At 48.2% G+C, this 16441-nt stretch overlaps 1 protein-coding gene across 1 annotated transcript in view; it reads left to right on the top strand.

The window, feature by feature from the left end:
* The first annotated feature begins 10542 nt into the window (after positions 1–10542).
* Positions 10543–16441, top strand: part of TNMD (tenomodulin) — a 127458-nt gene continuing 121559 nt past the window's right edge. The window contains exons 1-2 of the mRNA XM_077286515.1: positions 10543–10689; positions 10914–11051. Of these exons, the coding sequence (XP_077142630.1) occupies positions 10648–10689; positions 10914–11051 (180 nt within the window). The 5' untranslated portion in view covers positions 10543–10647. The remainder of the gene's footprint in view (positions 10690–10913; positions 11052–16441) is intronic.

Raw genomic sequence — 16441 nt, 5'->3', positions numbered from 1 at the left:
TCCAAGGCATAAAGGGCAAGCTCAGGCCATGTGTCCAATTTGGAGACCCAGAATTTAAATGGGACCCATCTGTTAGTACGTGGAGACGTGTAGGCAGGTAGTCTTCCACCATGTTGTTGTAACGCTGCCTCCTGCTAATAGTTGTGGTGTGCTGATAAAGTATTGCCACATTCTGGCTGTGCTAACCCTTCCTTATTTGGGTGCCCCAGGTGCATTGGCGACTTCCTCCCCCATTTTGTTGTTCCACTGAACCCCTATTGTCAGATGGGAAAGCTATTAGTAGTTTCTCTACCAGCATCTGCTTCTATTCATGCATTTTACGATCTCGTACCAGCGATGGAAGTAATGATATTGTTCTTGTAGCGGGTATCCAGCAGGGTGACCTCCCAGTAATCTGCACTGCTAACAATACCAGCACAGGTGGAGGGGTGTAGAGTACACACAGCTGTCTAAAGGACAGTACTCCCACAGCCGGAGGGGTGTAGAGTACACACATGTGCCTAAAAGACAGTACTCCAACAGGTGGAGGGGTGTAGAGTACATACATCTGCCTAAAGGACAGTACTCCCACAGCTGGAGGGGTATAGAGTACACACAGCTGCCTAAAGGACAGTACTTCCACAGCCGGAGGGGTGTAAAGTACACAAATCTGCCTAAAGGACAGTACTCCTACAGGTAGAGGGGTGTGGAGTACAGACATCTGCCTAAAAGACAGCACTCCCACAGGTGGGGGGGGGGGTGCAGAGTACACACAGCTGCCTAAAGGACAGTACTCCCACAGCTGGAGGGGTGTAGAATACACACATCTGCCCAAAGGACAGCACTCACACAGCTGGAGGGGTATAGAGTACACACATCTGCCTAAAGGACAGTACTCCCACAGGCGGAGGGATGTAGAGTACAAACAGCTGCCTAAAAGACAGTACTCCCCAATGCGGGGGGTGCAGAGTGCACACAGCTGCCTCAAGGACAGTACACCCACAGACGGAGGGTTGTAGAGTACACACAGCGACTTACAGGACAGTACTCCCACAGGCAGATGGGTGTAGAATACACACAGTGGCATAAAGGACAGTACTCTCACAGGCCGAGGGGTATAGAGTACACACAGCAATTTACAGGACAGTACTCTCACAGGCAGGTGGTGCAGAGTACACACACAGAGGCTTTAAGGACTGTAGTCCCACAGACAGAGGGATGTAAAGTACACACACCTACCTAAAGGACAGTACTCCATAAAGTATGGGGTGTAGAGTACACACAGCAGCTTACAGGACTGTACTCCCACAGGCAGAGGGGTGTAGAGTACACCGAGGGGTGTAGAGTACACACAGCTACCTAAAAGACAGTACTCCCACAGGCGGGGGGGTGTAGAGTAAACAGCGCTTTAAATGACAGTACTCCCATGGCTGAGGGGTATAGAGTTCACACAGCAACTTACAGGACAGTACTCCCACAGTAGGGGAATGTAGAGTACATACAGCTGCCTCAAGGACAGTACACCCACAGACGGAGGGGTGTAGAGTACACACAGCGGCTTAAAGACAGTACTGCCACAGGCAGAGGGTGTAGAGTACACACAGCTGCCTAAAGGACAGTACTCCGTCCGGTATGGGATGTAGAGTACACACACAGCGGCTTACAGGACTGTACTCCCACAGGCAGAGGGGTGTAGAGTACACACAGCAGCTTAAAGGACAGTGCTCTCATAGACAGAGGGGTGTAGAGTACACACAGCGGCTTAAAGGATAGTACTCCCACAGGCCGAGGAGTGTAGAGTGCACACAGCTATCTAAAAGACAGTACTCCCACAGGCAGGGGTGTGTGTAGAGTACACACAGCGGCTTAAAGGACAGTACTCCCATGGCTGAGGGGTATAGAGTTCACACAGCAACTTACAGGACAGTACTCCCACAGGTGGGGAGTGTAGAGTACATACAGCTGCCTACAGGACAGTACTCCCACAGGCTGGTGGTGCAGAGTACATATAGCAGCTTAAAGGACAGTACTCCCACAGATGGAGGGGTGTAGAGTACACACAGCAGCTTAAAGGACGGTACTCCAACAGGCCGAGGGGTATAGAGTACACACAGCAACTTACAGGACAGTACTCCGACAGGTGGAGAGTGTAGAAAACATACAGCTGCCTAATGGACAGTACTACCACAGACAGAGGAGTGTAGGGTACATACAGCTGCCTAAAAGACAGTACTCCCACAGGCGGGTGGTGCAGAGCACACATAGCAGCTTAAAGTACAGTACTCCCACAGACGGAGGTTGTGTAGAGTACACACAGCAGCTTAAAGGACAGTCCTCCCACAGGCGGAGGGGTGTAGAGTACACACAGCAGCTTAAAGGACAGTACTCCCACAGACGGAGGGGTGTAGAGTACACACAGCAGCTTAAACTACAGTACTCCCACAGGTGGAGGGATGGAGAGCACACACAGCTGCCTAAAGGACAGTACTCCACCAGGTAGGAAGTGTAGAGTATACCCAGCAGCTTAAAGGATAGTACTCACACAGGCGGAGGGTTGTAGAGTACACACAGCAGCTTAAAGGACAGTACTCCCACAGATGGAGGATGTGGAGTACACACAGCTGTTATGACCTGGTGGTTAAGGAGCAACATGGGACGTGCTCTGGAGGAGGTGGTACCTGTACTGACCGCAGTTCCTGAGCTTAACACAACACTAGAAGTAGCCGTGGGATGTTCCTGTCACTCCCTAGACACCTCGTCACAGCCGGAGGACTAACTACCCCTAAAGATAGAGACAGGAAAGCTATCTTGCCTCAGAGAAAATCCCCAAAGGATAGGACAGCCCCCCACAAATATTGACTGTGAGTGGAGAGGGAAATGACATACGCAGAATGAAAGAATGAAACCAGGATGTAGCAAAGGAGGCCAGTCTAGCTAGATAGATAGAACAGGACAGAATACTGTGCGGTCAGTATTAAAAACTAGAAAAATCCACCACAGAGTTTACAAAAATCTCCACACCTGACTAAAGGTGTGGAGGGTAAATCTGCTTCCCAGAGCTTCCAGCGAAACTGAATAAATCCATACTGACAAGTTGGACTAGAAAAAACATAGAAAGTGCAGAAAGATTAAGTCCACAACAAGTGGACTGCAAAAGAACAAAGCAAGGACTTATCTTTGCTGAACTGGTCAGAATATCAGGGAAATCCAAGCAGAGATGTGAATCCAACCAGGAACCATTGACAACTGGCACAGGCTGAAGGATAGAACCAGGCTAAATAGCCGAGCCAGAAAGACAATCAGTGGAAGCAGCTGCTGACTACTAAATCCAAGAAGCAGCAGTACCACTTAAAACCACCGGAGGGAGCCCAAGAGCAGAACTCACAAAAGTGCCACTTACAACCACCGGAGGGAGCCCAAGAGCGGAATTCACAACACACAGCATCTTAAAGGACAGTACACCCGCAGACGGAGGGGTGCAGAATACACAAATCGGATTAAAGGACAATACTCCCACAGGCGGGGGGGCAAAGTACACACAGCGGATTAAAAAACAGTACTTCCACAGGTGGGGGGTGTAGAGTACACACAGCTGCCTAAAGGACAGTACTCTGCCAGGTAGGGGGTGTAGAGTACACACAGCGGCTTACAGGACAGTACTCCCACAGACAGGGGGCACAGAGTACACACATCGGATTAAAGGACAGTACTCCCACAGGCGGGGGCGCAGAGTACACACAGTGGCTTTTAGCTCAGTATCCCCATAGATATGGGTTGAGGAGTACACATAGCGTTGTACAGTATTTACAGAGTGCGCTGTCAGAATCTCCAGCCGCATGCTATCCCTATACTAATGAGAGCATAATGGCGACAGCACTTGTGATCCAGCCTTTATACAAATCACGTCACGTGCTGCGTCAGCCAATCCGGTGCCTATGTAATACCCCTAGGTAACAGTGATATTGCCTTCCTTTTGGGGAGGGTAATATCATGCTTGGAGGCAAGGAGGATTCTCTTTACCAGGTAAACACCTGCATGCAACACATTCCGAATCCAGGCCAGAAGGGGGAGCTCTGAACCCGGATTCAGAAGAGCATCCCCCAGGTATATGTGTTCTGGTCTGGAAGAGGAGCTAGGCAGTTGGAGAGAGACACGGAGGAGAAAGGAGGTCTGGAGCAGAGAGCAGACTACAGAGCTGTGCAGCCAGGACTGAGCTGCAGCTCCAGGGAAGGACGAGAACCCAAGGGGTTGTTGCATGTAGTGGAGCCATTGAGGGAAGGAGCAAAGGAGTGGAAAAGGGCTCAGAGGGGAACTGTGACTGGGCACCCTCAGAGCCGAAGCACAGAAACCGGGCACCGGGAGCCCGAGGCTTTAGTGGGACTCTAGGACACTAGCCGAACCGGAGGGTTTAGAACTGTATGTGATTTGCCCACACCACACCTGAAGATGAAGCAGCACCTGAAGAGCCTGGGTCGTGATAGAGAACCTGTAAAACGGCTCAAGCTGCCCGCCATACAGGTACCTGTCCCAGGACAGGAGAAGGAAGGGGTACTTTGCCAGCAAGCTTCAGGCAGCGGGGAGCTCGCACATCAGGTCAAGTAGGAATGCCTTACAGGCCTCACCTGGGAGAGGGATCACCTTTGCCTCCAAGCCAGCCGGACCACATCACCACCTGTGCCTGGTATTCTGGACTGTGGACTGCTCCTACCAGTAAACCAGGTAAAGACTTAACAACTCTGTGTCCTCCATTTGTTTACCGGCATACACCATCCTTGCCATACACTTTGGGACCCCGCTTCACCTGTGGGAAGCGTCACCATCTTGCTGCAACAACATCACCCCAGAGGACCCCTTTAAGCAGCGTCGGTCCTACTGACCGAGAACCACAGGTGGCATCACGAATATAGACTTTACAAATCCCTTTAAAGACCTTCCCCTTTTAGTGAGCGCCAAGGGCCACGGACCAGCTCGCAGCCACCGTGACATCCCGTTTAAGTGCGACCGGACCCGGTACCGAGTATCCCCACTGCCCAGGTGGGCGACTCATACTCTTGGCATCATGAACAGGATGGACCGACCCATTTGAATGGGTCCTGTGTGCCATGGATTATAATGGACTGGGTAAAATTGTTTAATGGCAGCCATTGCTGCCCCATGAGGCGGATAAAGGAGGAAGAAGATGTGTTGCCATGGGTGGCGTTCAAGAACCGGTGCGAAAGCTGGATCCACACCCTACAGAGACTCTAATGCTAACCAAAGATGTCCATCACCAGGACGGATACGCCCCCAGAGATGGCCGGCGGGAAAGTGGGAAAGACACTGCCTAAAAAGTCGAGGGATGAAGGAGAAAGACGCATGAAAGCGTGTCAGCAACATGGCTGCACGCTACCTGGAAAATGCATTGGCAGACAGCAGTGAAGAGCCCCGAGACCTGCTGAAACCAACAGAGAAACCCCCAATCCGCAGCGGCAAGAAACATCGGACCCGAAGCCTACTTTAGACCTGGAGCTCCTCACCGTGGAGATGGAGGAGCTGACCCTGATCCGCAGAATGAAGACTGAAACTCACCGGAGCTTACCACCAGCGCTCACAGCCCCAGCGGAGCCAGAGGGAGCAAAGCTGCTGCAGGAAATAGCGCCAGCGACAGATCCAGAGCCTGTACCTGTCACCCCGATGGAGCCAGAAAGTGAGGCACTGCCGGAACGTGAGACAACACCGACGGAGAACCCAGAGCCCGCACCTGTGACCTCAACGGAGCCAGAATGCAATACACCGCAATCAGAGATGACAACGCCGAAGCACCAGGCCCGGAAACCAGCGATCCTGACCCTAGTGGAGGCGGAAAAAGACCCCGGCACTGGCGAGACAGGTATGCAAACTGCCCCGGTAGCGGAAGACACCCTAGTGGGACCCCTAGCAACCCCACCAACTTTATCACCTGGCCAGTCAGTAACAGTCACAGTAACCTGGGACCGTATGCTTGATATGGGAGACGCAATGGGAGACGCACATACTGAGCTAATGGTACCTGAACCATCGCCCTTGAATGTATGTAGGCCCAAAAAGACTGTTCATTGGATGCATCCTAAAACAGACTTAATAGGATTCCCAATAGAGGCCCAATCCGCAGCTAAGGCTACGTTCACATTTGCGTTGTTGACGCAACGCACAACGCACGCAAAAACGCATGCAAAACGCAGCAAAAGGCAGCGTTTTGTGACGCATGCGTTCATTTTTTTAGCGCAAAAAAAATGCAACATGCTGCGTCCTCTGCGCCCTGACGCTTGCGCCAAAAAAATGCATGTGTCACAAAACGCAACACAACGCATGTCCATGCACCCCCCATGTTAAATATTGCTTGTGCATGACGCATGCATCGCCGCAGCTGCGCCCGACGCAATGCAAATGTGAACGTAGCCTAATAGTGTTAAAGGGAATCTGTCACCTGAATTTGGCGGGCTATGTAAATGCCCTTTTTTCGGTCCGATGGGTGGTATTTCTTCTTTTTTCCTCCACCCCATCCTTCCCCGCTGTCCGCAATATTTTTCGGAATTGGAGTAGGTGTCCTCCATAGTTCGCGCGTGCGCAATGCAATCTTGTCTCGCGCACATGCAGTATGCTTTGCCCATCTGTGAGCAAAGCCGAAAAGCATTACTGCGCATGCGCCGGCGCACTATGTCCTGGAACACAGAGAAATACTTCCGGAACATAGTGCGCCGGCACATGCGCAGTAATGCTTTTCGGCTTTGCCCGCAGATGGGCAAAGCATACTGCGCATGTGCAAGACAAGATTGCATTGCGCACGCGCGAACTATGGAGTACACCTGCTCCAATTCCAGAAAATATTGCAGACAGCGGGGAAGGATGGGGTGGAGGAAAAAAGAAGAAACACCGCCCATCAGAATGAAAACAGGGCATTTACATAGCCCGCCAAATTCAGGTGACAGATTCCCTTTAAAATCACTGAAACAGAAAATTACTGCAGACAGCAGATCTTAAAACTCGCCACAGAGGAAAAACACCGTAGAGCTAGATGGGAGGCTATGGACAGGGCCGTATTTGCCACTAGGCACTTGAGGGCACGTGCCTAGGGTGGGACGATACGGGGTGTGGCACCTGAGCAAGTTTTTGTTCTGTTTTTTTTTTAATTAAAGTCCGGGGTCACCTCCCGCCCGCCCGCCTGCCTGCCTGCCTCCTTGAAGACGTCATACTCAACCTACTCCAGCGATGCCTGGTCTCAGTGCCGGCAGCTCGTCCTGTGTGAGCGGTCACGTGGTACCGCTCATTAAGGTGATGAATATGGACGAATATTCATGACCTTAATGAGTGGTACCACATGACCGCTCACGCAGGAAGAAGGTGCTGCGCTGGGACAGAGATGGAGGGATGTTCGGCATGGTGTGGGAAAGGTGAGTATGACAGCCAGGGAGGACGGGGGGAGGATGAAGGAGGACGGGGAGCCGAGCCATGCAAGATGCAAGATGGGAGCAGGGAGCCGAGCCATGCATACAGGATGGGAGGGGTGGGGGTGAGATGAGCCATGCATACAGGATGGGAAGGGGGGGTGAGATGATCCATGTATACAGGATGGGAGGGGGAAATGAGCCATGCATACAGGATGGGAGGGGGGTGAGATGAGCCATGCATAAAGGATGGAAGGGGGGGTGAGACGAGCCATGCATACAGGATGGGGGGGTGAGATGAGCCATGCATACAGGATGGGAGGGGGAGGAGGAGATGAGCCATGCATACAGGATGGGAGGGGGGTGAGATGAGCCATGCATAAAGGATGGAAGGGGGGGTGAGACGAGCCATGCATACAGGATGGGGGGGTGAGATGAGCCATGCATACAGGATGGGAGGGGGAGGAGGAGATGAGCCATGCATACAGGATGGGAGGGGGGTGAGATGAGCCATGCATACAGGATGGGAGGGCTAGATGAGCCATGCATACAGGATGGGAGGGGGGAACATGAGCCATGCATACCGGATGGGAGGGGAGGAGATGAGCCATGCATGCAGGATGGGAGGGGGGAGCCGAGTCATGCATACAGGATGGGGGGAGATGAGCCATGCATACAAGATGGGAGGGGGGAGATGAGCCATGCATACAAGATGGGATTCTGGTCTGGAGGAGGAGCTAGGCAGTTGGAGAGAGACAGGGAGGAGAAAGGAAGTCTGGAGCAGAGTGCAGACTACGGAGCCATGCAGCCAGGACTGAGCTGCAGCTACAGGGAAGGACAAGAACCTGAGGCATTGTTGCACATAGTGGAGCCATTGAGGGAAGGAGCAAAGGAGTGAAAAAGGGCTCAGAGGGGAACTGTGACTGGGCACCCTCAGAGCCAAAGTGCAGAAACCGGGCCCAGGGAGCCTTAGGCTTTAGTGGGACTCTAGGACACTTAGCAGAACCGGAGGGTTTAGAACTGTATGTGATTTGCCCACCCCACACCTGAAGAAGAAGCAGCACCTGAAGAGCCCGGGTCATGATAGAGACCCTGTAAAATGGCTCAAGCTGCTCGCCATACAGGTACCTGTCCCAGGACAGGAGAAGGAAGGGGTACTTTGCCAGCAAGCTTCAGGCAGCGGGGAGCTCACACATCAGCGCAAGTAGGAAAGGCTTACAGACCTCACCTGGGAGAGGAATCACCTTTGCCTCCAAGCCGGCCGGACCACATCACCACCTGTGTCTGGTATCCTGGACTGTAGACTGCTCCTACCAGTAAACCAGGTAAAGACTTAACAGCTCTGTGTCCTCCATTTATTTACCAGCATATACCATCGTTGCCATACACCTTGAGAGCCTGGGGACCCCGCTTCACCTGTGGGAAGCGTCACCATCTTGCTGCAACATCACCACAGAGGACCCCTTTAAGCAGCGTCAGTCCTACTGACCGAGAACCACAGGTGGCATCACGAATATAGACTTTACAAATCCCTTTAAAGACCTTCCCCTTTTAGTGAGCGCCCAGGGCCACGGACCGGGTCGCAGCCACCGTGACATCCTCTTTAAGTGCGACCGGACCCGGCACCGAGTATCCCCACTGCCCAGGTGAGCGACTCACCTACAGTGTAAAAGCTTGTTGATTGGCTGCACTGCAGCCTTTCAACAAGCTTTATTAGGTTGGCAAACCTGAACAGGAAATCAGACATACCGTACTGTAAAATGTCTGTGTTCTTTGTTCGGTACCTAACACTGGGTGTCCACTACGAACCTTGAACTTTCCGCTTTGGGTTCACTCATACCTAATTATAATCTTAGTCCCAAGTTGACTTTAGCCACAAAATTCATAATTTTCCATGTTACAAATGTTCTAATTTTTAATCTTCACTGAGGAGCGTAAGAATAGAAACCTGTGATGAGAGAGATATTATTTTGACATTTCGCAGATAAGCGTCTTGGAGCCCTGTTCTGTGTATAGGATTCCAAAAAAGAGCAGCCCCATGTAAACATTTAATTAAATTCTGAAACACTTGAAATCATTCTACATTTTGGCGTCCAAAGTGCTGCAGAAGACGGATTGTGCCAGATCTGACAGATTGGAGAAGGTTTCCAGTGTCACCTTTGTGTTCACATCATTGCCAAGGTCCCAGCACCAATCAACCAAAAAAACTCATTTCAGGAACCTGCCTTAAAGCCGACATTACAATTTAGTGTTTGTTCTGGAATTTTGAAATTTCATGAATAATTTGGTCTCTTGAAATCTAGAATTGTTGAGCGTCGGGAATAGAATATTGTTTTTTACATTATAGTGGATCCAAAATGATGATGCTGAGTTTTGGATCCAGGGACCGGAGGGCCGAGAGATGCCCCTCAATGCCCCTTTTATGGGCAGCACTTTACAAACTTTAAAAGAAGTTCTTCTGAAGAGTGAAGTAATCTGTAACTTCTTGCCATCTTGTAGCAAAGTGGAAAGGGCGCGACCATTACACCTGTGATAGCCACTCTCAATTGTCAAAGAAAGTTATAGCAATTTTACCTTAAAGGGGTGGTCCACTTAGAAACTTTAATTAAAAAAATGATTAGTATAGAGTAAAATATAGAAGTGATCCTCATCTCACTGATATTGCTGCATCACCTTCCGGTGCTTTGAGGGTCCTTCTCAGCACACAAACCACGGTGACCACGAGTCAGCCATTGATTGGCTGATGATTGTCCCATGTATCTGTGCGTGGACGTCCTAGAAGGAGGTAGAGACTGGTGGGAAATTGGAGAGCAGCGGCATGGGAGCTGCGGAGGATAAGGGAGGTGATTAGCTCTAGTTTTATGCCATTTTGACCATTAAAAATACAATACAGCGTCCAAGAACTTGGATGAAAAAACAACAACTCATAAATGTTTGCAACAAACAATATAACAATGAAGAATCTATACCGGAATTCTGAAATTGTTTGCATGTGTTTTATGATTCTGTCCAAAAATCTCTATTGTGTCTTTGGTATCTGTCCCCCCAGTATATACATGTGTTATAAATTCATGAATTTTCCTATGCTGAAGAAAATTACACCCCTAGAAAAAAAAAAGTCTGGAATGGCAGATCATTAAGTCCCTGAAATAACTGAAATACTATTCCCCTCCTGTGGTACCGGACCAGCCAGCTCAGTCTCAATTTCACAATAGCAGCTCCTGCTTTCCCATTTATTTCTGCCCTGCAAATTTAAATAGCAAATATGAAGAAAGACGAAAATCTGGGGGAGAGCGGTCTGCAAACTGTAAGTGAAGAGCAAAAATAATTAGCTTTTATAATTAACAGCTTTTTTTATTAAATATTTTGTATCATTTTTTTTATTTTAAATGTATTGTATTCATTAGTTTAATTTATGGAACAATATTGCATCAATGTCTCAACATTAGCAGCGGTGGATAACTTTTAAATTTTTGCATTTGTAAAGTTTTATTTTTATTTGATCATATTTTATTTATTTATTTTTTAAAGGGAGAAAATTTAAAACCCCCAAAACGGCATTTTAAGAAATGTGCAATTCTGGCCCTATCTGTGTGCTTACTCATCATCGTATCACTCCTTGTGCTGCTATTTTTTGTGAAAGACCTCTGGAAGCAAATGCCAGAAAAGGTAAAAGATGATTTGAGGTGGCTGAGTGAAGGCATACGGGAGATTGCATGGTACGGGGTGTGTGTATTTGTATGCATCAGATTATTATTATTATTATTATTATTATTATTATTATTATTATTGTCACTGTTTGGTAAACGTTTACACAGCGGCGTGTATGTAATATGTGAAGTCTTTGGGGCTTTCTGGATTTTTTCTTTTTCTGTCTGACCAAGTATGAAAAAAAGATGTTGCATGCTGTAACAAATAACTTTTCTGGTGCTGTGCAGAAACACGATCTGGTGGCACATGACGGCCTAAAGCTTTGTAGTATGTCGCAAAATAGCGATTCAGTAGATTTTCCAAACATCGCGCCATTCTTGTTCCAGGGTTTTATCTGATATTGCAGCTCAGCTGCATTTGAGGGACTTGTCTGCTAAACCACATTCATCCTGAGGACAGATGTGGCGCTATTTTGGGCAGAAAGCAGCCATAGTTTTCTAATTCTATTTCAATCTAGTTGCAACAATTAGGCGTAAATGGTGGAAATCTGGACCATGCCTCAAATATCATTGCAAATACAGAATGAATAATGATTTTTTGCAATTTTTGTAATCATCAATTATAGATGCTCACAAATCTTTCTTCTTGGAAGTGTTTCCAGTGGACAATAGATACAATGCTTAGATCACAATGTAATGCCGGTCCCCTCTCCACCAATACTGAGGCTTCCTATGTGGCAGGAGGGACCGTTGGGCCCCTCAGCTCCATATCTGGGGGGCCTCTGCCATCTCTGCACCCTATAGCTCTTCTCCAGCAGTTGCATGTGACACATGGATAAATACACACATTTTCTTGCTTTCTCCTCCTGAAACATTTAAACAATTACAAACCTGACATTTAACATTCTCCAAATGTCTTATAAAATGAAGAGAAGTTTAAACTGGTGAGAAATGTTCCAGTAAAATGACTCCGTAAAATTTTATGGCTGAAATATCCTCGCAAAGTTCTGCAGGGAGTTCACATTAGCTGCTGTCTCCAGTGTCATCAATGTCTTTACCAGACGTGTCCACTATCCTGCCAGGAGCTTGTGGAAAGTTGAATGTGAAGTGCCACGTAAGTCAGCATAAGTCAGCATAGTCTACCTGTCCCCCCGCATGCGCTATCTATATATAATTGTCTATGGGTCTTTTTGACTGTAACCGAAATCCCACATCGCTGATTGGTCGCGCCTGGCTGGCCTCGACCAATCAGCGTTCATAAATAAACTACATACGAATACTAGAACGAGAATAACATGAAGGACAATCTGTGAGGGAGAGAATAACATGGAGGACAGTGTGTGAGGGAGAGAATAACATGAAGGACAGTGTGTGAGGGAGAAATTAACATGGAGGACAGTGTGTGTTTGGGAGAATAACATGGAGGACAGTCTGTGAGGGAGAGAATAACATGGAGGACAGTCTGTGAGGGAGAGAATAACATGGAGGACAGTCTGTGAGGGAGAGAATAACATGGAGGACAGTCTGTGAGGGCGAGAATAACATGGACAGTCTGTGAGGGAGAGAATAACATGGAGGACAGTGTGTGAGGGAGAGAATAGCATGGAGGTCAGTCTGTGAGAACGAGAATAACATGGACAGTCTATGAGGGAGAGAATAACATGGAGGACAGTCTGTGAGAAAGAGAATAACATGGAGGACAGTCTGTGAGGGAGAGAACAACATGGAGGACAGTCTGTGAGGGCGAGAATAACATGGACAGTCTGTGAGGGAGAGAATAACGTGGAGGACAGTGTGTGTTATGATCCTTAGTGGTTGAGGATCACAAATTACTCCAGCTAAGTAACATACATAGGACAAGCTCTAGGGAGGTGGCAAACTGGACTGACCGCAAATCTGAACCTATCCAAACACACTAGAAGTAGCCGGTGAACGTGCCTAAAAATCCTAGACGTCTCGAGCCAGCCTGAGGAACTAACTACCCCTAGAGAGAAAGAAAGACCTCTCTTGCCTCCAGAGAAATAATCCCCAAAGATATAGAAGACCCCAACATATAATAACGGTGAGGTAAGAGGAAGGCACATACACAGGGGTGAAAACAGATTTAGCAAATGAGGCCCACTAATACTAGATAGCAGAAAATAGTAAAGGGGTCTGTGCGGTCAGTAAAAAACCCTTACAAAATATCCAAACTGAGATTTCAAGAACCCCCAACTAACGGTGTGGGGGGAGAAACTCAGTCCCCTAGAGCAACCAGCAAGCGAGGAAATCACATTTTAGCGAGCTGGACTAAAAACATAATAAATGCTGATAATCAAAAAATGATCAAACAAAAACTTAGCTTGTCTTGGAGAGACTGGGAGCAAGGTAGTCACAAGGAATCTGAAGAGCACTGAATACATTGAGAGCAGGCAAGGAACTGAGTATCCAGGTGAGCTAAATAGGAAACCAACCAAGGATAACGAACCAGCTGATGCTGCAACCTGCAGAAAGACAACACTACACAGTACCGCTTGTGACCACTAGAGGGAGCCCAAAAACAGAGTTCACAACAAGTGTGTGAGGGAGAGAATAACATGGAGGCCAGTCTGTGAGGGCGAGAATAACATGGACAGTCTATGAGGGAGAGAATAACATGGAGGACAGTCTGTGAGGGAGACAATAACATGGAGGACAGTGTGTGAGGGAGAGAATAACATGAAGGACAGTCTATGACGGAGAGAATAACATGGAGGACAGTCTGTGAGGGAGAGAATAACATGGAGGACAGTCTGTGAGGGAGAGAATAACATGGAGGACAGTGTGTGTTTGAGAGAATAGCATGGAGAACAGTCTGTGAAGGAGAGAATAACATGGAGGACAGTCTGTGAGGGAGAGAATAACATGGAGGACAGTCTGTGAGGGAGAGAATAACATGGAGGGCAGTGTGTGTTTGAGAGAATAACATGGAGGACAGTGTGAGGGAGAGAATAACATGGAGGACAGTCTGTGAGGGAGAGAATAACATGGTGGACAGTCTAAGGGAGAGGATAACATGGATGACAGTCTGTGAGGATGAGAATAACATGGAGGACAGTGTGTGAGGGAGAGAATAACATGAAGGACTGTCTGTGAGGGAGAGAATAACATGGAGGACAGTCTGTGAGGGAGAGAATAACATGGAGGACAGTCTGTGAGGGAGAGAATAACATGGAGGACAGTCTGTGAAGGAGAAAATAACATGAAGGACTGTCTGTGAGGGAGAGAATAACATGGAGGACAGTCTGTGAGGGAGAGAATAACATGGAGGACAGTCTGTGAGGGAGAGAATAACATGGAGGACAGTGTGTGTTTGAGAGAATAACATGGAGGACAGTCTGAGGGAGAGAATAACATGGAGGACAGTCTGTGAGGGAGAGAATAACATGGAGGACAGTCTGTGAGGGAGAGAATAACATGGAGGACAGTCTGTGAGGGCGAGAATAACATGGACAGTCTCTGAGTGAGAGAATAACATGGAGGACAGTCTGTGAGGGAGAGAATAACATGAAGGACAGTCTGTGAGGGAGAGAATAACATGGAGAACAGTCTGTGAGGGAGAGAACAACATGGAGAACAGTCTGTGAGGGAGAGAATAACATGGAAGACAGTCTGTGAGGGAGAGAATAACATGGAGGACAGTGTGTGCAGGCGAGAATAACATGCAGAACAGTCTGTGAGGGAGAGAATAACATGAAGGACAGTGTGTGAGGGAGAGAATAACATGGAGAACAGCCTGTGAGGGAGAGAATAACATGGAGAACAGTCTGTGAGGGAGAGAATAACATGGAAGACAGTCTGTGAGGGAGAGAATAACATGGAGGACAATCTGTGAGGGAGAGAATAACATGAAGGACAGTGTGTGAGGGAGAAATTAACATGGAGGACAGTGTGTGTTTGAAAGAAAAACATGGAAGACAGTCTGAGGGAGAGAATAACATGGAGGACAGTCTGTGAGAGAGAGAATAACATGAAGGACAGTCTGTGAGGGCGAGAATAACATGGACAGTCTATGAGGGAGAGAATAACATGGAGGACAGTCTGTGAGGGAGAGAATAACATGGAGGACAGTGTGTGAGGGAGAGAAAAACATGAAGGACAGTCTATGACGGAGAGAATAACATGGAGGACAGTCTGTGAGGGAGAGAATAACATGGAGGACAGTCTGTGAGGGAGAGAATAACATGGAGGGCAGTGTGTGTTTGAGAGAATAACATGGAGGACAGTCTGTGAGGGAGAGAATAACATGGAGGACAGTCTGTGAGGGAGAGAATAATATGGTGGACAGTCTAAGGGAGAGGATAACATGGATGACAGTCTGTGAGGATGAGAATAACATGGAGGACAGTGTGTGAGGGAGAGAATAACATGAAAGACTGTCTGTGAGGGAGAGAATAACATGGAGGACAGTCTGTGAGGGAGAGAATAACATGGAGGACAGTCTGTGAGGGAGAGAATAACATGGAGGACAGTCTGTGAGGGAGAGAATAACATGAAGGACTGTCTGTGAGGGAGAGAATAACATGGAGGACAGTCTGTGAGGGAGAGAATAACATGGAGGACAGTCTGTGAGGGAGAGAATAACATGGAGGACAGTCTGTGAGGGAGAGAATAACATGGAGGACAGTCTGTGAGGGATAGAATAACATGGAAGACAGTCTGTGAGGGAGAGAATAACATGGAGGACATTCTGTGAGGGAGAGAATAACATGAAGGACAGTGTGTGAGGGAGAAATTAACATGGAGGACAGTGTGTGTTTGAAAGAAAAACCTGGAGGACAGTCTGAGGGAGAGAATAACATGGAGGACAGTCTGTGAGGGAGATAATAACATGGAGGACAGTCTGTGAGAGAGAGAATAACATGAAGGACAGTCTGTGAGGGCGAGAATAACATGGACAGTCTGTGAGTGAGAGAATAACATGGAGGACAGTGTGTGAGGGAGAGAATAGCATGGAGTTCAGTCTGTGAGGGAGAGAATAACATGGACAGTCTATGAGGGAGAGAATAACATGGAGGACAGTGTGTGAGGGAGAGAATAACATGAAGGACAGTCTGTGAGGGAGAGAAAAACACGGAGGACAGTCTGTGAGGGAGAGAATAACATGGAGGACAGTGTTTGAGGGAGAGAATAACATAAAGGACAGTCTGTGAGGGAGAGAATAACATGGAGGACAGTCTGTGAGGGAGAGAATAACATGGAGGACAGTCTGTGAGGGAGAGAATAACATTGAGGACAGTCTGTGAGGGAGAGAATAACATGGAGAACAGTCTGTGAGGGAGAGAATAACATGGAAGACAGTCTGTGAGGGAGAGAATAACATGGAGAACAGTGTGAGAGGGAGAGAATGATATGGAGGACAGTCTGTGAGGGAGAGAATAACATGGATGA

This window comes from Ranitomeya variabilis, chromosome 2 (assembly GCF_051348905.1).
Source record: "Ranitomeya variabilis isolate aRanVar5 chromosome 2, aRanVar5.hap1, whole genome shotgun sequence".
In the NCBI taxonomy this organism is placed as follows: Eukaryota; Metazoa; Chordata; class Amphibia; order Anura; family Dendrobatidae; genus Ranitomeya; species Ranitomeya variabilis.
Note: the sequence above shows the minus strand (reverse complement) of the source record. Positions and strands in the feature narration are given on the sequence as shown.